Genomic DNA, 22,106 nt, shown 5'->3' with positions numbered 1-22,106 from the left:
TCTAGAAGTCACTGACAAGTAAACTGAGCCATGTTGGTAGGTGAAGACTACCTGGTTGGGATCCGCGAGGTGATAGCAACCGATGGTTAGAGACCCTGAATGACATGGCTAAAAATCGTTTGCAATGGCGCAGGTGCATCCACTCTTTGTGTTCTCCCAAATTCTAATCTTCTGAATTCTCCATGTCCCTTTTCTTTTTCTCTTTCCAAATTTATTTCACTGGATTATACTCCTTGAATAACATCTTCAAATCCTAATGTTTCCGATTTCTGCTTATACTCTTACTACCTCTACCACTACGGGATTTGAGTCGACAATTGTATCTATGTGCTAGTGTGGTGTGGCAACTTGAACTGATGTCTGTACGTACGAAGTTCTACGTTGCTATTGACTGACTGACTGTGGTCTAGAGGTTAAGCGAGACTCATAGGTCGTATGTACGAATCTTGCACTGTTGAATACTGTTGAGGAGTCCCACAATAGGATGAATCGACCATCTATTATTTACGGGTTTTCCACGGTGATGTAGGTTCAATTGACTCATGATCTCAACCATAAAAGAGTGGAATCTTGTATGGAATTAGACAAGATTATTGATAAATTTGAACAAAAATATTTCTAAGATAGATTGTTTATGATTACATAACTTATTGTTTGATTTCAATACATAGTTTACATGTTTTATACTGATGGGTTATTGGATTCCATATACATTTTGTTAATCTGAACTAACCAACACAAAGTCAAAATCAAATAGATCTACCAACTAGAATTGAATAGTAAGATAATAGTTAGATCTAGTCAACAGGAAATCTTGAACTTAGGTTACATGTTACTTGACACTTGTCAACAAGATGTGCTTATTAATTCTGAAGGAACTGATACTCTCTGACGGATTCGATCCAGGATCTTTGGTATCGCAAGTGAATGTTTGAATTTATTTATTTTCCTGTTATTATTGACTTTATTTATAAAGATTCTCTATGAATGACATTGTAAATAAACATGATTGACAACAAAAAACTAATCATGGAATTGATTTCAATAATACAATAATGAATGATTAACAGTTTTAAATGAAGTAAATAGTTACCCCCCTACACACACACACACCTCGCGCACACACACACACATACACATACACACTTTCCATTGAATTCAATGAATAAAGAAACTGTTGTTTGAATGACAAGATAGTCATTATCACTGTTTATTTTATTAAACATGTATTTCGATTTCCGGAGGAGGGGGTTGGGGTTGAGTGAAGTGGGGTTGTAGGAAAGAGATCCTTTTATCGAAAGGATTGTTCACATGGTTTCGCATTTACCCTTCATCTAATCATTCTCATCTTTTATAAATATAAACAAATCAATGGGTTTCTTCTTCATTCCTAATCCAAGTTGTTTTTCCTTATTATTTGTAGTACCAGATGATAAAGTGCTGATTGACATTATACCTATGGATAATGATAAACAACAAATTAGTTTAACTATAAATGATGATAAAACTGATGAGATTCGTGCTATTGCAAAATGTAAGTTTATGATTATGTTAAAGTTTCTTTCGTTCTTTCTTTCTTTTATTGTCATATATCTATAATTCGTTATCATGACAGTTAGTTAATATTTGTTTATTAAACATATCTATATAGTTTGATAAACATGGAGAATGCAGCTAGGGAAGCTTGGAAACCTTGATTTTCAAATCAATGGTGCACATGGACTCCAGTATCCTGAAGGAACAAATGGTGTATGAACCTATTGTTGGTCAACGGCTTTTGTATGAACTGAAGTTGAGAACATCTCTATTATACATACACTGCCAATGTAGTTTGAGAATACCTGAGGTTTATCATAATCGTCCTCCATTAGTGATGAAGTACTACTGTCTCACCATAATGCTGGAATATTTCTTCTTCTCTTAGTCTTTTGCTTTATGTATGGGTAAAATCGTTTAGGATTTTCTATAGACTCCTTAACAGGTTTTTCTTTGCACAACCTTCTGGATTTGCGGAGTGTGGAGACACAAATATTTCGGGCTTCTCTATATTTAAATTTTGTCTCGTTATTATCCAGTAACCTAAATCTTTTCCACATTATTGTTTTATTGTTACGAAGAAGGGTGCGAACGTCTTTACTGAACCATGGTGGAGAATTTCACAAACCCCTCGGTGTAGTGCATAAGATGTGCAGTGTGGTGACTCTTATATAAAATGTGTCAATACCTCTCAAGCTGTTTCAATGGGGATTTCTGGTTCTATATTCAAATCTATCAAGGATACTGAGTGTTTTATTTCTTGTATATTTTCTTTTCAGACGTGTGGTCTATCTTCGGCTGACACATGCTCGTTATTGACAACTAAATAGATATGAAAGGTTAAAACCGCTTTTACCTAAGGGTAGGATATATTGGTGATTTGTGACGTAATCCTCTTAACTGGTCAAAATGAGATCTAGTAGGAATGATTCGGAGTCCAGGTCACTTCTTCCAAATGTTGCCCTTGGTCACATGTAACAACAACATTAACTAATTTATTTTCCAAGAAATTTTCTAACAATCCAGTTCTCAGATTTTTCTAGTTTACCGTAGATGCATCAGTCTTTTAAGGTTAAATATCGACCACTTGGTCACGAAGTGTTGAAACCATCTAGCAAGACTTCACTCACCTAGCAGTTTGGACTGTGGTATACCAAAGCAATCAGCAATTCTCGTCCTTTGCATTCCATGCGTCAACTAACTCATAGGATATGTTATCAATAACGGTGAATGGTGAATCAACTCACTTACTTACTTACTTACTTACGCCTGTTACACCTCGTAAAGGAACATAAGCCGCCCAACAGCATTCTCCACCCAACCTTGTACCAAGCTATCCTTTTCAGCTCTTTCTAGTTGTTATTTGCTTCTATTCCTCAACGTAATGTATTCTTTTTTTTAGCCTTCCTCTTTTCTGTTTCCCTTCAAGATTCCAAGTGTATTGTAGCAGTGATAACTTTCATTCATGATTGATTGATATTCATAACTGTATTGTTTTATTTTGTTTCTTCTTTTTGTATTTTCTAGTAGCTACAACTGATTCCCCATTAGATAATACAACAAATCCACAATTAATTCGTTATTCATATGATTTAGCATATATTAGTGGTTTACCAGCTCATATTGGTGAATTAGGTGAATCAATATTATTCAATAGTAAAAATGGTAGTTTAATCATAACAAATCCACATTATACAACGAAACCATTGAAAATACGATTTAATGTTATTGTGAAATCTATTGATGAATTGAATAATAATGCAAATGAACAAGAACCAAATGAATTAGATAATAAACAAAAGGAATCTAATTATCCATTGAAAAGATATCGAACAGATTATTATCCTATTGTTATTATATCAGCTAATGAAAATGAAATACCAATTTGGTCAAAACATCCTGTACCGGTTTATGATAGTAAGTTAACTATATAGAAAATTTTATTGAGTTATTGATTGAGATCATGATTCGATTGATATTAGATTACTATTGAAAACCTGGAAGCACTGGATGGTCGTTACGTCCTATTGTGCGACTCCTCAGCAGTGCGCATCCACGATCCCTCATAAAAGGGATTCGAACCCAGGGCCTTCAGTCTCGCACACGAACGCTTATTTAGTAGGATCATTTTTCTGTTTAACTAAAATACAGATGACTTAAAGTAATTTATCCTTTAAATATAGATTGAACAGTAATAGTTTACTTATCATATCCTTTTTAAGATACAACAGATAGATAGACAACTAATCAAATACTGATTATGTTACTAAGTTTTAAGTTACGCTTCTTATAAATGTGGGTGTGTGTGTGTGTGTAAGAGAGAGAGGGGAGGAAAAGTGAGTTATATTATTGGTTTGTCATAATTTAAATAGATAGAATGAAGTACAAATCTGTGATCCAATATTTAAAAGCCCTCAAGTACTCTGTTACGGCTAAGAATGGACAGTGTTCGTTCTGTATCTCGAAATGCCATTACATGGCTATGCATATACAGACAAGGAAGTCCTACTCACCGCCTTCTCGCGACATTATTGAAAAGCAAATATGCGGCGCTTTAACCTGGTTGATGAATATGTAAGATCCATCTAGGCAAGTTTGAAGATCCTGATTCAAAATCAATCGTGTACATGGACTCCAGTATCCTGAAGGAACAAATGGTGTATGAACCTATTGTTGGTCAGCGGCTACCATGAGACTGCATCTCCTGATATTGCTCTACTGCCTTGTAGATCAGACCTATAGGTTGGAGGTTCCGGATGTGGCCCCCTATGAAAATCATCCGGTTTAATCTGGGCACCTGGATGGTTTTACAATCCACGCACAAATCAAATGACTTGTGTGGTGCATATGTATTCTGTACCAATATTTATGTGTTCAAATGTGTTAAATGCTTGAAAATTAAAGACTTTAACTACTGAAGTATTACTTTGAAAGATTCAATGTAGATTAGTTGTCAATCATCCAATTATGACTGTATTCTTTAATTATTAATCCACACAAACTAGTATACAACATTGAAGATAATTTTATACAGTGAAATCATCGACATTTTACTATGTCAATAAGTGATCAACATTTTAATACAAAGAAGATCACTGAAATAAATGGGAATAGTTCTAACAAATTGAAAGATGATAATCTAAGCATAAGTCAATAGTGAATTCAGATAATTCAAGTTTATTGTTGTAACAATATACTTATCAACTGAATATGTAATGAGAAGGAACATTAATTATTCATTATTACCATTCCCGTTTATTTTAGTATATATTTTTTATCTACTTAATTACAATTTCAGTAAGTGGTCGATCAATCAAGGTACAAATTGATGGGCTTGATGATAATGGCAATGCAGCTGGAATACCTGGAGAAGATTTGAAATTAACGTGTTTAGTATTAGGTATGTAAATTATTTTATTATTATTTATTGTATATACTGTATTTCCACTGAATTGTAGTTGTTTCTTAGTTGAAAATCATCAATTCTGATTCGATTTTTAGCGTACTTCTTCTTTCTTATTACTGGTTTTATTCAATATTGTCTTTTTGGTACAATACAGAATTCTCAACACAAAGTATTTCAACAAGCTTCTTTATTCTTATTTCTTGATTGAACATGATGATAAATATCGATTGATCGTCATTATGATGATACCAGTTCATCAGTTCACATCTGAATAATGTACATTCTTTTCAATGTATATTGTGCCCAGCCACAACAACGTCTCTAATTGTACCGTTTTGTAACTTGTATAGAGAAAGGTCGTAGATTTTTCATAAACACACCTGAATAGGTTATGTGATCAATTAGTAAACATAAAGATGTGTCAACAACAAACAAGCAAACACAAAAACAGATGACTGTTGAAATATATAGATGACAAGGACAACTATCCTAGTACTGGTGTAAAAGTAATGTTATATTGATTTTCAATCATTTACCATTTGAGATCATTTACATTTTACATGTATGAAAACTTATTCTCCATCTATTTTTGAGCCATGATCTAGAGGTTAAGCGTTCGCGCTACAGTCTCGCATGCATGATTGGGGATGCGCACTGCTGAGGAGTTTCATATTAGGACGAAACAGCCATACAATGTGAAACCTATTTTAGTTGATTTAATCAGATATGTTTACTTTTCTTCTCTCTTATTTCTTTCTTTCTTTATCAATTACTTTTGAATGATTTACGTTTTGGTAAGTAACTTGTTTATTGATTAGATTACGCAATAATTAAGTGATTGAATGAATCATTATTTTCCCTTTTTTCCCGTTGATGAACAATCAATTTTATCTATTTCAAAACTCCTTTTGTAACTAATAAATAAAAAATAATAGAATCATTGAAGAGAATTACTTATGCTTGTTACCCCTCAAGGAAGAGCATAGACCGCCCACAACATTTTTCCAACCAACTTTGTCTTGGGCAACCTTTTACAGTTCTTTCCAGTTGTTATTCATCGTTTTCATGTCTGATTAAAATTCTCGGTACAGCGTGTTGTTTGACCTTTCTCTTTTATTCTTTATTTCACGAGTTTAAGTTAGTGCTTCTCTCATGATGCAGTTTAATGATTTTTACGATGTATGTCCTTTGAACTTCCATCGTCTTTTCCTAATTTCCGCCTCATATGGAAGTTGGTTTGTTCTTACCCATAGTAGGTTGTTACCGATTGTATCCGGTCAACGGTCATTCACTATCTTGTGTAGATAATTGTTTTTAAATATTTGTATTCTCTTGATGATAGTTTTAATACTTCTCCAAGTTTCACCTCTGTACAGTAGAACCAACTGTGTTGACGTCCATGTTGAAGATTCTGACTTTGATGTTAGTTGACAGACAGTTGTTTTAAGTTCCATGTATTCTTCAACCTTATGAATGTTGCTCATGTTTTGCCAATCCTTGTCTTTACACATTCATCGATGATACTATTCAGTCAGGTATGTGACTAATTCAACCTCTTCCAGAGTTTCTTCATCAAATATGATTTATTTGGTGCTCACTGTGTTATATTGGAGGATCTTTCTTTTTCCATTATGTTTTATTGAGGCCTACTGATACAAAGGATACTGATTCATGAATTGTTTCCATATGCACTTGTTAGTGTGTATGGGATAGAAGAAATAGGAGAGAGACTCTAATTTATGGACGAACTTTGAACGAATCTCAAGTGACCTTGAGAATTATTAGCCATTCAGCAAACAGTCAGTATAGAGTAAAAATATATTATACAAAACCAAGGAAATAAAGTGGATACACTTCTAAGACGTGGTTCAAAAACTTGTCATGGTGAGAAAGAGGTTCAGAGGTTTTAAAATCATAATGCATGCAGTAGAGGAAATCATCTATATGACTACAGAACAGTCGGCCTCTTGAGTCATGATAAAGTTTCAAATACTCTTTCATCTTCGACCATACAGCCCCAATATTGTCTGTGTGCATTCCGACTGTTCAGTGCACAGAATGTTACTTGTGGATAACGACACGATGCGCAAAACCAAGCCTAGTTGGAGTCTGCACATTCTCCAATCATCCTTACATGTTGTAGTACCTGGCTGCAGTCACTGTTACTTGTGCTTTTATTATCCAGTTCGCAATAATTGTCATAAACTGCCCTAGTTAAGAATTATATATGGGGTTTTCATCACGAACTGATATCAGCTATAATGCCAGTAATTTATTTAGCCAAATGGATGGAAAGCTTTTGCGTTAAAATCCGAGATCTGTTATCCTTTCCTTGATTGATTCATCCACAAATTATAGTCTCGCCGTTTTATTTGTTATAACCGCTCAATTATCACGTTTTGTACAAAATTCCCTGTAAAACCGATCGTATGTTAGCATTAAACACTGAATTTGGCGCCGTAACCTTGAAACCTCTAAAACGCCTCTGATTGGCTCGTCCATAAATTAGAGTTTCGCCGAACTAGGTTATATGCAAAGTTCAAATCGTCTAACCGTATTCACTACTATTCATTGTATTCCATGCTTCCCTTGAATCGTGAACACTTACATAATCTAGTCAAATACAAGAATAAGAAAGGTTAAGAGTAAGTAATCTTAGATGGTGGTTGGAGGTAGTTGACAAGAAACCCTATTACCAGGTTTCATGCTACTTGGCACTCGTCAGCAAAGTGTACCTGTAATCTTGAGGGAACTAGTACTCCCTGACTCATTCGATCCCGATAGCATTCAATCTACACTAATAATAAGGACTTGACACACATGACATTGTTCACCACCCAGTGATTAATCAATTATGAGTAAGTCACCTTATCGGAATTCGTTCTATGAAATGTTGTAACCTTCAAATTATTATTGTTCTTTTTTTTTAATAGATAATTTTGATTTAGAAGTAGATTTAAAAAGTTCCAGTTATACATGGCAATTTATTGATCTTTATAATAATCCAATTAATCCTAGTCGAATTGGTCAACATGTTGAAATACAAAATGGACGTATACTTTATATTAAACATTTACATCAATCTATTATACAAGATCATATACGTGGTCGTTGTATTATAATTATGAGTGTACCAATTCCAGTGGATATTGAATTAAGAGATGATTTACCACCGATTCAAGAATATGGATCATCGTATTTTAAATTTACAAAAAAGATCACAACTGATAAAGGTATAAAAGAAGGTGAAGAATCAGCTGTAACTATTGTGACAGAATCTATTAAAGAAACAACTATATCTGTTAAAGAAGGTGAAGAAGAAGAAGAAGAACAAGAAGAACAAGTAACCGAATCAATACAAGGTGTCACATTTTAAATGATTATTGATTTTGATTTAAAAATATGAAGTTCAATGAAAGGATCTCTTTTTGTGAGATAGTAACTTATTGATGATAATGGTGGATGTGTCACTCAATTTTGTGGATGAGTTGAAGTTAGACATTAACACAATTGGATGCCAGCCGACTCAGTGGTCTAAAAGTTAAGCACTCGTGAGCGAGATTGATAGGTCCTGAGTTCGAATCTTTTTTGTGAGGAATCGTGGATATGCACTGCTGAGGTGTCCCACAATAGGATGGAACGGCTATCCAGTACTTCCAGGTTTTCCATGGTGATTTAGCTTCAATGTCAACTATTGAAATTATAATAATTAAAGGTCATTAAAGGTTATAGAGGTGTAAAAATTAAATAAAGTGATATGATGATGATTTATGAATAGAATAATGAGAGTATAACACATAAGTAAAGGGGAATGCAGTAATAATAATAATAATAATAATAATAATAATTAAGGCCAAGGTAACAATAACGATAGAACGTACTTCTTTTGTACGCATAATTCTGGTTTGAACTCATGGATAGTAAGAGCTTCAACTATTTTACTAGAAGTTGGATACAAAGAAATCTCGATAGATTTGAACGAATCATATATACAACCTTAAAATCAGATTGTGGATCTTTAGAATGATGACAGTCAATTAGATGTTCAAGTATAGAACTCCTAACTGCTTTCCATTCACCCTTATAGGAACCAAACTGGGACGCGTTCTCGTATCCGAGTTGATTTGTTAACCTGAACATATCATACATAAATGTTAGAATTAAGCTCAAATTGAGGCTGTAATAAAATTACTATAAGCTTCAGTAGTTCAGTCTGTTGGTAGTTCCTAATGTGGAACTATCATTAGATTAGTTTACAGAATAAAATTCGGAAAAATCTGTTTTCTTAATGTTGTTACTACATTGATAGTGTTGTGAAGTGTTTGGTCTAATCGGATTGTATTTGTTTCACTATTGTATCCTAACGTAGAATAGATGAATTCTCAGTCTCTAGCATGAACATTGAAACGATATCCAATGGTGTTAATATCTAACTTCAATCAGTTTATTATATTGCGCAATCTTTTAACCATTGTCTCACACCTGACACGGATGATCATCCACTGGTTACAGCTTATCAATAGAGCTTCATGAAACTCGTCTTATTGTAGTGAACAATAACACGGGTGGGGACAATCGAATGTATTTAGTACGAAAATTACGGACTATTTCAATAACAATCTGAATACCATATAGTAAATCGTCAATTTGCAAAATTTAAATGCATCATATCAAACTGGACTGTTTCTGTTGCAAACACCAATCCATTGTCTCCCATTCCATTGTTCATGCGTTTTCTTACAAATTCCATTGTGTTCTCGCTCTTCCTTTCTTCTGCTGACAGACATTACGTTTTAACTCGTGTCATATACTACTTATATCAATATAAGTAGCACGCACCACATTATCACTATATGAGAGAACATAATGAGGTTTTCGATTAGATTTTCATCATGCTTTACTCTAATATACAATAATATTTTTATGGTTATACGAAATTATTTAATCAAAAGATAAGTTACATAGTACTGCCACATCGATGCGTATCTATGATTTTAGCTGCTCCTGAGGAGAAAATTATATTGGACTCACTACCGGATAACTGAGCCGATGAGTTAGTGAACACGTTCCTTCATGGTTAGGAAGATGTACCATCATACAATACACAGATTTGTTCTATCACACTTGAACGATAGCGGTCATGTAGTAGACAGAACTAGATCATTTTAAGTGATTTATCGTATTTGTACTAGATTTCTTTGTGGAGCTTCATTTCGTCACTGTACACATAGCAGAAGGTATAGAGATCCAAGTCAATAATTCAAGTCTTTGTATTCATAAGAAATTTTTAACACCTTTTTATCTTCTTTGCCCAAATTAACCTTGATGACATTATTTATTGATTATTATTATTTTCTATAGTCTTTCTACGTTTATTTTTCTTCAACATCTTCTACCCTTTTTGTTTTTTCAAATTACCTGAACATTTCTTATTACGGAATCTTATCATCTTTCTATGGATGTTGTTTCAGTGTTTATATTTTTCAACCCATTGACGCATTTTGTATTAAGTTTTATCTATATTTATTTTAACATATAGATATTGATACAAGGAGGCACCAAATACATATACGCCACACAAATCAAATGAGATTTGTGTGAGAACTGTGATACTGCACGGGTGCCCAAACCAAAACAGGTGGTTTGTTTACGGGGGCCACACCCGGAGCCTTCGACCTACAGGTCTGATCCATAAGGCAGTGGAGCGTCGTAAGAAGATTCAGTCTCATGGTAGCCAGTGACCAACGATTGGTTCATACACCATTTGTTCATTTAGGATACTGGAGCCCATGTGCACTATTGGTTTGGAATGAGGGTTTTCCAACCCTCCTAGGTGGACTCTCCATGTCCACCAACCCGCTTAAAGCTCCGGACATTCGTTTTTCGTCTTCTCAATTTCTTAAACAACACCCGTGGTGCGAGAAGGCAGTGAGTAGGAATTCCCTGTCAGAGGTTATATATGCGTGTTCATGTGAGAGCATTTGGAAAGGGAGAGCGGACTCTCCGCACTCTCGGCCGTACCAGGGCATTTGGGGGTTTTTATTCTTCTTATGATCACTAGTACACTTGTCATCACACTATCCATTTGTACGTTTTGCGTACTACGTAATCTATTCCATTGTTATCATCATTGACTGATAAGCTGTCATGATTGGTATAGTAATTTCATAATATGCATATAAATATTACTGTATAGTAGAGTGAAGCTTGATAAAGATCCAATTGAGAACAATATTGTTCTAATTCACAAATATAAGAATCCTCTTAATATCTGATATTTTTTTTGGGTTTCATTCATAGATCGTAATTTCCATTTGAAGATTGATTCTTCAACAAATACCATTTATCCTATGGATAAGTCAAAGTATACAATTCTGGCACGTGTTCAAAGAGCACTAGACGTATGTTATTGATTGATATTATTATCTTGTATCTTTAACCTGTTAGTAGTCTAAATATTTAGTTGCCTTTTAAGATTAAACGTTTTAGTGCAAACTCGGAGGGGAAGAGAGTTATTAAAAGTTTTTCTAAAGTAGTTAAACACGAATTGATTGATGTTAGACCATCACTGAAAACCTGTAAGTGCTAGGCGGCCGTTTCATCCTATTGTGGGACTCCTCAACAGTGCTCAGCCACGATCCCGCTCGTAAGATTCGAAATCGGGGCATTCATTCCCGCTTAAAAGCTTACACTCTAGAACACTGAGCCGACATTCAACGGTGTTAATGTGTAACCTCAACCAATCCGCGAAATTGCGCGACAATCTTCCATTGTACTGAAGTAGATATATGTCTCTACCCGACACGGATTAGCATGTAACATTAATTGGTTCATGATCTCAATCAAAAAACCTAATAATCTCCGCAACCCCATACTGATAAACATTGATTCTGTCAAATAAGGGTATAAATGTTTGTTATCAGATTGTTATTTCAATTGTAGTAGAAATATATATATATATGAATCATACAGTGTGCTAGATACAATCTTGGTAAGAACGAGGAAAGATACACTATAAAACATTTATTTATTTATTTATGTACGTAAAGATTGGTACAAGGTGGCACAAAATAGATATACGCCATAATTCATTCGATAGGTGTGAGGGTTGACATACTGTCCGGGCGCCCAAACTGAAACAGGTGATTTTTTTAGGGGACTACTCCCCGAGCCTTTTGACCGAAGGTTTGTAATCCACAAGGCAGTGGGGCGACTTTAGGATATACAGTCCCATGGTAGCCAGTGACCAACATAAGATTCACACGCCATTTGTTTTCTCAGAACCCTGGAGCCTATGTGCACCATTGATTTGGAATCAGGGTTTTCCAATAGATCCCATAGATGGGTCCTCTGTGTCCACCAACCCGCTTTTCGTCCTCTCAATTTTGTAGACAGCAGTAATGTCGCGAGAAGGCGGTGAGTAATACTCCCCTATCAGTGTCTGTAGACGCATGGCAATGTGATAGCATTTCTAGAGGTGTAGCGGACTCTCATTACCCTCAGTCATACCAAGACATTTAGGGGGCATAAACAAATATCACATGATGAAATGAAATAGTCACTTGAATAAACTCATGGTGATTAACTAATCAAATACCATGACCAAGTACAAAATCAACCATGGAAACTAGTGGACGTATAATCTTACTCAAACACATCTCTAAAGTAACACCAGATTTTTGAAACATTTCACAATAATTAAAATTCACAAAACAAGTAAATTACTCTGATTCTTATTCAACAAACTGAAGGGGTTTTGTGGAGATTGTAGTAACTTCAATAGTTGAGATCATAAGTCAATTGAAGCTAGAACATCATGGAAAACTTGTAAGCACGTCATAGCCGTTTAATCCTATTGTAGGACACCTCAGCAGTACGCACTAACGATTCCGCCTCACGAGATTCGAATCCAGGACCTATCAGTATGGCGCGAGAGCGCCTAACCACTACACCACTGAACCGGCCGGCATCCAACGGTGTTAATGTTTAACTCTAACTAATCCACGAAATTGAGCAACACATCTACCATTGTCATCAGTGAGTGTGCACTGCTGAGAAGTCTCACGATTGAACGAAATGGCTATCCACTACTTTCAGGTTTTCTATAATGTTTTAGCTTCAATTAGCTCATGCTCTCAACTATTAAAGGACATAAGTTGAACAGAAAATGTAATAAACTGTGATCACTTCGAGACTTTTTCTCTCCATTTATTTTATACTACTTATTTATATTAGTAGTTTCGCTATAGTTATCCACATTGATTAGTAGTACTTACTGTATTTTTAAAGAAAAAAACTAAATAAACAACAACAACAATGATTTACGTCATTTCTAAAAGAAGAATCATTTTACCATTTAGAAAAGAGAATTTTTAAGTAACATTTTTGTAGTTTCCCATAGAATAGAAAGTTTCCTCTGTTGCCGTAGTAATGAGTTAATGAATCTCTTTAATTAATAATTAATGAAGGTATGAATTATTGATGATTGACTACGGTGATAATATTGAAAACAAGATTGAAATTAGCTTCATGAGAAAATTCTCGGAGTTCTGTTGAGAAGCTGTGATCAGTGGAGCTAATCGGTATCGGGTGTTTACCTCAATACAATGAAAGATGGTCGCTCAACTTCGTGGATTGGTTGAGGCTAGACATTAACACCATTAGATGCCGACTCAGTGGTCCAGTAGGTTAAGTGTTCGCACGCGAGACTGAAGGCCCTGGGTTCGAATCCCGCGGGCGGGATCGTTGGTGAGTACTGTTGAGGAGTCCCACAACAGAAGGAAACGGCTGTCCAGTGCTTCCAGGTTTTCAATGGTGGTCTAACATCAATCGGTTCATAATCTTAATCAAAATGAAAAATGTTAAAAAGAGGTTTATGTGGATATTATAGTCATTTCAATAGTTAAGATTATGAAGATAATGATGAATACGTCGTTAAATTTACTGGATTAGTTGAAGTTAGATAGTAACATTGTTGGATGTGGTTAAGAGTTTGGGTGAGAGATCGATATGTTTCGAGTTTGAATGTTTTGAAGCAAGATCGTAGATGTACATTGCTAAAGAGTTTTACAACAGGTTTTCTATAGTTGTCTAGTTTCAATTGTTCCATGAACTTAACTATTAAAGTAAAAATTCTTCAATAAACGAGAATCATTCTTCTGAATTATTGTTATTTACTTAGGTTTATTGTCAATAGATTAGTCTATAATGAAATAGAACAGCATTGTATGTCATTTAATAAGATTATTAGAAAAAAAATCGATAACAATAGAGACCCCTTGTGTCGTTGAAGAAGATGATGAAGAAGGAAGAAAGACAATTCAGTGAAGAGGACATTCTTTTCAACGATTTCATTTACTTAAGTTATACAATTCGTATTTGTAATCAGTTTTCTATTCAGTACAATTACCGAAATTGATCTGATTCTCTAAGATTAAGCTTTGAATTAACTTCTATAATCTTTTGAAACGTCACGTAGGGTCATGTTTGGCAATGTTTTTCCAAAGAACTCTCTTTGTGAGACTAATCAAATCAACATATTTGAGCATTACTTTACTTGAATTCAAATTAGTCAATAGCCTAATGTTTAAGTATCAGGGGAATTGTTTATTCCGGATTATTCTATAGAGTTTGACTGGATAGTCTTTAGTTGTTAAGACAGTTGGTTCAAATTTAAACATATCAGTTTTATTGCTGACAAACATTTTGTAACATAAATACCAAATACAAAGTAGTTAGAAATCTGATGATCTTGAGTGCTGTTAAAGTTATGAAGGCAATTATCACTTCCCGGTTACCTACATCATGGGAGGATTCTTCTAGGTGTATCTGAAAAGAAAATCAGGTTATTGATGGTTTTAGTGATCTTAGACCGTACCCGCAGTGCTCAAGGAACAACTACTTGAGAACGGTCATTCACGACATTTTTGTTGGTAATTTTATGTTAGATTTGTACTTGTTCAGATCCTACTGCCGGAGACAGAAATCCGTGGGTTAGGGTGAGATGTACATTTTAAGGGTCGACATTTTCTAACCCCACCCTTCAGTGTCAAAAAGCAGCATCGCTATCATGCTAGTTGTCTGCAGGAAACATCTCACTCCGATCACATCTCTGTACAGTAAGTAGTATGATTTCACCCATAGACCCTGAGTTTACTGCTTTTAGTCTTACTGCTCTTCAACCGACCTGTCTGGCATGATAGAACCTAAAAGAACATATGTTTCACTCAATATAGTTCGGTTAAGTCATTATCAATGTAGCAGCAATGGTTGGAGAATTTTATTTTTTCTCCTTGAAGATATTAAAACCCGACTCTCGGAAAAAAGATAAGATCTATTGAGAAGTCAATAACTTTGATTTTGTTGTTGTTGAAAAGCTAGCCGTTCACTCATTTAAAACTTAACAAAGGTTCGTAATCGTCATACATTTATCTATTTTTATCATTATTGAATTTTTTTAGTTAAGTTGTCAAGCTGTTTTCACTGATAATCCACCAGAAACTAATGATCAATTCCCTAAACTTATATGGTATTATCGTCAGCCGGAAATTCCTGGAGATGTACCTATTCCATCACAATTATTACCAATAAGTCCACCACGTATGGAAACATTATCAATTCTACCACAAACAGATTATAAAATAGCAATATCTTCTGATACATACACATTTAGAGATGATAATGCTGAATTTCAATGTCAAGCATTTATGAATGATGATGAACCAGTGGATAAAATAACTATTTTCATACAGAGTGAGCGTTCTTTTTCTGTTGTTGTTGTTGTGAACGATCTATTTTGAACATACATTGATTTATAAATATTAGTTTTATTTATTTATTTGAACACATAGATATTGATACAAGGAGGCACCAAATACATATGCGCCACACAAATCTCATTTGATTTGTATGAGGGCTGTGATACTGCCCAGGTGCCCAAACTGAAGCAGGTGGTTTGCTTAGGGGGCCACACCCGGAGCCTTCGGTCTGATGGTCTGATCAACAAGGCAGTAGAGCATCGTAAGAAGATTCAGTCTCATGGTAGCCAGTGACCAACGATTGGTTCATACACCATTTGTTCATTTAGGATACTGGAGCCCATGTGCACTATTGGTTTGGAATGAGGGTTTTCCAACCCTCCTAGGTGGACTCTCCATGTCCACCAACCCGCTTAAAGCTCCGGACATTCGTTTTTCGTCCTTTCAATTTCTTAAACAACACCCGTGGTGCGAGAAGGCAGTGAGTAGGAATTCCCTGTCAGAGGTTATATATGCGTGTTCATGTGAGAGCATTTGGAAAGGGAGAGCGGACTCTCCGCACTCTCGGCCGTACCAGGGCATTTGGGGGCATGTATTTACCTAATAATGAAATCATCGACTCTCCCTTCTCTTTATTTAAAATGAATCAATTGATGTTTATAGTGGGGGACTCGAACCTAACACCTTCACATCCCCTATCACTTCAAACAGAAGTGTGTTATTAATCAAGTTACTGAGTTTAAATTTACACAATGGATGTGAAATTATTCATGTTAATTCATATTTTCCTAATATTAACATTCCGAACTTTATTTGATCAGTTTTGATTAGATGCTTAAATTCTAATTTATACTTCTGTTAATTGTAGTAGTACTCATGATAGATGTTTATCAACACAACTGAATAGATTATGGAATCAATCAATAAACAAATAGAAAACATATAACTTGCTAAAATATCTAGATTAGATGATGGTTGGAGGTAGTTGACAGGAAACCCTGGACCCGGGTTTCGTGCTACTTGGCACTCGTCAGCAAGGTATACCTGTAATCTTGAGGGAACTAGTGCTACCTGACAGATTCGATCCCGTGTCACCCAGCTTCACAGTCAGAGACGTTACCACTGAGCTATCCAAGCCGTGACAAACCTCCTGTAGGACTGAGATGTAATCACAATTGATTGATCACTGTGTGGTGACCAACCACCATCTAATTTCACAATAGTGCACGCAGTGTCGAGTCACCTAGACTGGTGGCCACATTGCAACATGATCGATAGCATTCGATCTACACTAATAAGGAGTAGACAAGCATGACATTGATCGCCACACAGTGATCAATCAATTGTGAAAATATCTAGATGTTAGGCAAGAGCAATTAGCTTAGATATTGAAACAGGCCACCCTTCCAATACCCTTCATATTTTTGATATAAACAACCGAGATTATTGAAACTACAGTAACATTTGGTGTTCAATGAAAACATCTGTTATTATTTTCTTATTTATTCTGCTCACATTTAAAACTGTAATTTTCCTCTAATTTTTGTATACAGTTTCGTGGTAGTTGTGTTCTTCCTTTCACTAACATCTAAATATGTCCAGAAAACTACCTTAGTGATTAAAAACCGGAGGGGGGGAGATGAATATTAAGAAATATTTTTCGTAAAAATAGAAAAAAAACAAACAAACAGACATGAACAACATTTAAATTAATAAACATAATGTAAACATTTTTGTTAATATTAATGAATCATTGTTTTTACAATTTCTCGGTGCCCTAAACAACAGAATTCAAAGTAGTAACAAATGGTATTGATCAAATGAATTAGTAGTATCTTGTGCTTGAAACGAATATGACTTTTAAACTTTTTTTAATATCACAGATTGAAATCATGAGTCAGTTGAAGCTAGACCACCATTGAAAACCTGGAAGCACTGGACGGCCGTTTCGTCCTAGTATGAGACTCCTCAGCAGTGCGCACCCACGATCCCGCACCACACGGGGCTCGAACCCAGGACCTACTGGCTTCGCGCGCGAGCACTTAACCACTAGACCACTGAGCCGGCTGGCATCCAACGGTGTTAATGTCTAACTTCAACCAATCCACGAATAGTTGGATTCATGAGTTGATAGAAACCAATGAAAACTTGAAAACAGTGGATGACCATTTCGTCCTAATATGGGACTCCTCAGTAGTGTACGTCCACAATTTCAAAACATTAACACTATTGGATGACGGTACGTGAGACTGAAGTCCTTGGGTTCTAGTCGTACGTGCAGGATCATGACTACGCACTGTTGAATAGTTCCATACTAGGAAGAAATAACCGTGTAGTGCTTTCAGGTTTTTAGTGGTGGTCTAGATGAGACTGAACTGCGAATTCAACTGTTAAATCTCCACAAATATCAATAGTGATTTCTACATTTATTTTAAATAATCACATGAGATCTCTTTTCGACTGTGGATAATTGTTTAGTTCACACTTTTGGGACTAGAGTTTCCGAGGCTGCTGGCACCAGACTTGCCTTCCGATTGGTCCTCGTTAAATGATTTAAATTGTACTCATTCGAATTACGGAGCTTGAATTGAGTCCCGCATCTGTATTTTATTCGTCACTACCTTCCTGTGCCGGGGTTGGGTAATTTTCACGCCTGCTGCTGTCCTTGGATGTAGTAGCCATTTCTTTAGTTCACAGTGTAGATGTATTTCAATGATTGTATATATGGCTGTAATGATAACAAAATGTGTTTGAATATTAAGTATTGCAAGTCTAATTTAACATTAAAGATCTGTCGTGTTAAATCAACTGTAGTTAGAAGTATCAGCCACTGAATCTGACATCAGTGATATACAGAGTTAACTTATATGATATGATGTATTCAATTGATAATAAAACTATAGCTGGTAGTTCTGAAGAGTTTACTAATCATAATGTTCAATATCCTTCGTTAACCAATAGTTCTTTATCTGATCAACTTTACATATATAAAACAGTAACCTATGGAGTTCAACCGGATCTGTTATGAGATAGTAACTCACAGAAGATAATGGTTGACGTGTTACTCAATTTCGTGGACTAGTTGAAGTGGCGAGACTCTAATTTATGGATGACTTTTGAACGAATTTAAGCGATCTTTAAAATATTAGCTAATCAGAAGACAGTTAGTATAAAGTAAAAATATATTATAAAAAACCAAAGCGTTAAAGTGGATATACTTCTTTTACATAGTTCAAAAACATATCAAGGTTTGAAAGAGGTTCAGAGGTTCTGAAATCGTAGTGCATACAGTAGAGGAACTCATCCATATGGCTCTATAATAGTCGACCTCTCGTGCCACGATACGGTCGTAAGAACTCCTATGGCTTCGACCACATAGCTTCAATATTGTTAGAGTGCACTCCTGTTGTAGGGTCCACAAAAGATGAAGCTCGTGGATAACGACATAATGCATATATCCAAGTCTGTGCAGGCATCGTAGGCTCTCCGATCATCCGTGTATATCGTGGTACCTTGCTGCATGTATTCCCGTATAAATAGTATTATTGTCATTCCTTTTCGGTTTCGGACCCTTTAAAAGTGTCACTTTTGGGTTGATCTGTTGTAAATTCCAAAGACCTGTGAGGTATATTTATGGACGTGCTACTTACCCAGTCTTCCTTAATACTACGTCCTCCGTTATATTCTCACTTCCGGAATACTGTTTCGTCTATTTTGACGATTCTACTAACTCCTCTAAACGACTCGTGTAAACTTGTCATTTTCATTGCACATATATCCCTGCAATACTCATACCACTGAACAGCTGAAGTTTCAGTAACGTCTGCAAATGTTGTAGCCAGTGTTACTGGTGCTTTTATTATCCAATTTGCAACAATCATCATGATTTGTCTTCTTTTTGATATTTTTAGAGATTCGTGAAATGTTCAATGTAAGAGTATTCGATGAAGAATCACGTAGTAAATTGTATGTATTTACTGGTACCTCTAAAACATTAACATGTTATGTTGATGGTAAGTATTATATTTATTATCGAATTATTGATTACGTAATTACTGTTATTTAAACAATTGCTAACTGACTTTCGCCTGCTACCCGCAATCGAGCATAGGCCGCCGACCAGCATTCTACAACACACTCTGTCCTGGGTCTTCCTTTCTAGTTCCATCCAATTCTTGTTCATTCTTCTCATATTTGTCTGTTTCGTTTTCTCGGTTTAATGTGTTGTTTGGTCTTCCTCTTTTCCTTTGGCATTAAGGATTCCATGTGAGGACTTGCATCATGACGCAGTTGGGTGCATTCCTCAATGTGTGTCCTATCCGCTTCTAACGTCTCTTCCTGATATCTTCCTCCACTATGATCTGGTTTGTTCTCTCCTACAGTAGGTTGTTGCCGATAGAGTTTGGCCAACGAATCCGAAACATTTTGTGTAGACAACTGTTAATAAACACTTGTATCTTCTGTACGATGGCTTTCATAGTTCTCCAAGTTTCCGTTTATTATTCGAAGACTAATGAAGACTAATTGGCCAGAAATAAAGTTTAATTCCGTAAATGTTTCAAACATTATATGTTATAATTGGTTTCTTATTTTCGTTTTATTCCGGTGGAGTTTTATTCTCTGAGTTGAATGGTTTAGTTGTGTAGCTTTCATTGTTCTTCTGTACAACATCATCATTAGTAAAAACGTCTAACTATAATGAAAGTCTCAGCACCAACCAAACCAATCTGTCCTAGAGAAAAAAAACTCCACCTGAACTATAAATCTTCGACAACATCTAAAAATTATTAGTGTAGTGTGGCGTCGAGTTGTGGTTGACTATGATCACCACTACAGGAAGACTATATGTCAGTTAACCGTAAGCCAAATATCAGAAGGCAGTTGATGGCTGTAGTCGAGATGTATTTGTTGACGATCTCGTGGTATCGAAAGAATACTGAGATCGTGCCAAAGAGTACAAGTGAAACTACTGAGCGTAACCGAATTCGTGCAAAGGTCACAATCAAAGGAAGGGAGAATGTCTTTAGTACAGATAAACAAGCAAGTACAGTAAAACAATCACTGGTACAATTGGTTATAATAATAATTGTTTCCACTAAACAAATCGCGTTCTCTTGATAAAAGTAGGTCACTACAAGAGCATAACACTCTTCTAGGTTGTTTTTGTTAGTTTATAAACTATTGACTGTTTTCATTTAGTTTAGACATTGTAAATTAGAAACTTATGTATTCGCATTTTAATTTATAGATCTTATTACTGGTGAACGTGTAGAACCGTCAAATTATCAATGGGAAATGAATTTAGGTAATGAAAATGGTATATGGATAAGAGATACAGATCCAAGACAAGGTGCTGAAGATATTTCTGGTTGGAGATCTAATCAATTACAATTAAATAAGTTACGTTTACCAAGTACAACTATATCAGATGAATCAGTATATGAAGTACGATGTATTGCATCATATAATGATACTTATAATACATCATCACATCCATTTATTATCAATGTGAGAAGTAAGTCAATTGTAATGATCAATTTTAATAATCAAATATATAAAAATCAGTATAAGGGTCGTGGAGATTGTTAAGTTTTTTGATTGAAATCATGAACCAATTGATATTAGACCATTGTTGGAAACCTGGAAGCACTGAACGGCCGTTTCGTCCTATCGTGGGACTCCTCAGCAGTGCGCATCCACGATCCCACACTCAAAGGATTCGAACCCAGGCCCTTCATTCTCGTGCGCGAACGCTTAACCTACTGGACCACTGAGCCGGCATCCAATGGTGTTAATGTCTAACGTCAACCAATCCACGAAGTTGTGCGACCATATTCCATTGTAGACACCTGTTTCTACCCGACACGGATTAGCTCCACTGGTCACGGCTTCTCACCAGAACTCCGGGAATTTTCTCACGAAGCTAGTCACTAGTGAGTACATGGTAATTATCAGTATAGGGGTTGTGGAGATTGTTAAGTTTTTTGATTCAGATCATGAACTGATCTAAAACCGATATAAAAATCTCTGAATGAGAAGATTATAATAAACTGGTGAATTTAGTGAGGATAAGGTTAAATAATGACTTATGTCATTTTACACTCAACTCAATAGAAATCTGTTGAGATTAGACTTGATGATGAGTATATTAAGAAGATTACTTACTTACTTATACCTTCGTTTCCAGTTCTATCCTATTGTTGTTCATTCTTCTCATATTTGTCTGTCTCTATTTCTCGACGTAATGTGTTCTTTGGTCTCCTTCATCTCCTTTGACCTTGAGGATGACAAGTGAGGACTTGTCTTGTGATGCAGTATATTTTAAGAAGATGCATTACTTAGATTGTTTGCCTCATTAAATATCTGAAATGATATGGAGTCAAAGCATTGTCACGTGAACCGTTTAC

General features: G+C 35.5%; 1 protein-coding gene across 1 annotated transcript in view; it reads left to right on the top strand.

The window, feature by feature from the left end:
* MS3_00006024 (uncharacterized protein) overlaps positions 1-22,106 on the top strand; it is a 256,723-nt gene that overhangs the window by 219,830 nt on the left and 14,787 nt on the right. The window contains exons 86-93 of the mRNA XM_051214123.1: positions 1,424-1,534; positions 3,064-3,453; positions 4,835-4,936; positions 7,876-8,304; positions 11,243-11,343; positions 15,403-15,694; positions 19,611-19,712; positions 20,948-21,214. Coding sequence (XP_051067251.1) covers positions 1,424-1,534; positions 3,064-3,453; positions 4,835-4,936; positions 7,876-8,304; positions 11,243-11,343; positions 15,403-15,694; positions 19,611-19,712; positions 20,948-21,214 — 1,794 coding nt within the window. The remainder of the gene's footprint in view (positions 1-1,423; positions 1,535-3,063; positions 3,454-4,834; positions 4,937-7,875; positions 8,305-11,242; positions 11,344-15,402; positions 15,695-19,610; positions 19,713-20,947; positions 21,215-22,106) is intronic.

This window comes from Schistosoma haematobium, chromosome 2 (genome assembly GCF_000699445.3).
Source record: "Schistosoma haematobium chromosome 2, whole genome shotgun sequence".
In the NCBI taxonomy this organism is placed as follows: Eukaryota; Metazoa; Platyhelminthes; class Trematoda; order Strigeidida; family Schistosomatidae; genus Schistosoma; species Schistosoma haematobium.
The sequence above is the reverse complement of the archived record's forward strand: the minus strand, read 5'-3'. Positions and strand labels throughout refer to the sequence as shown.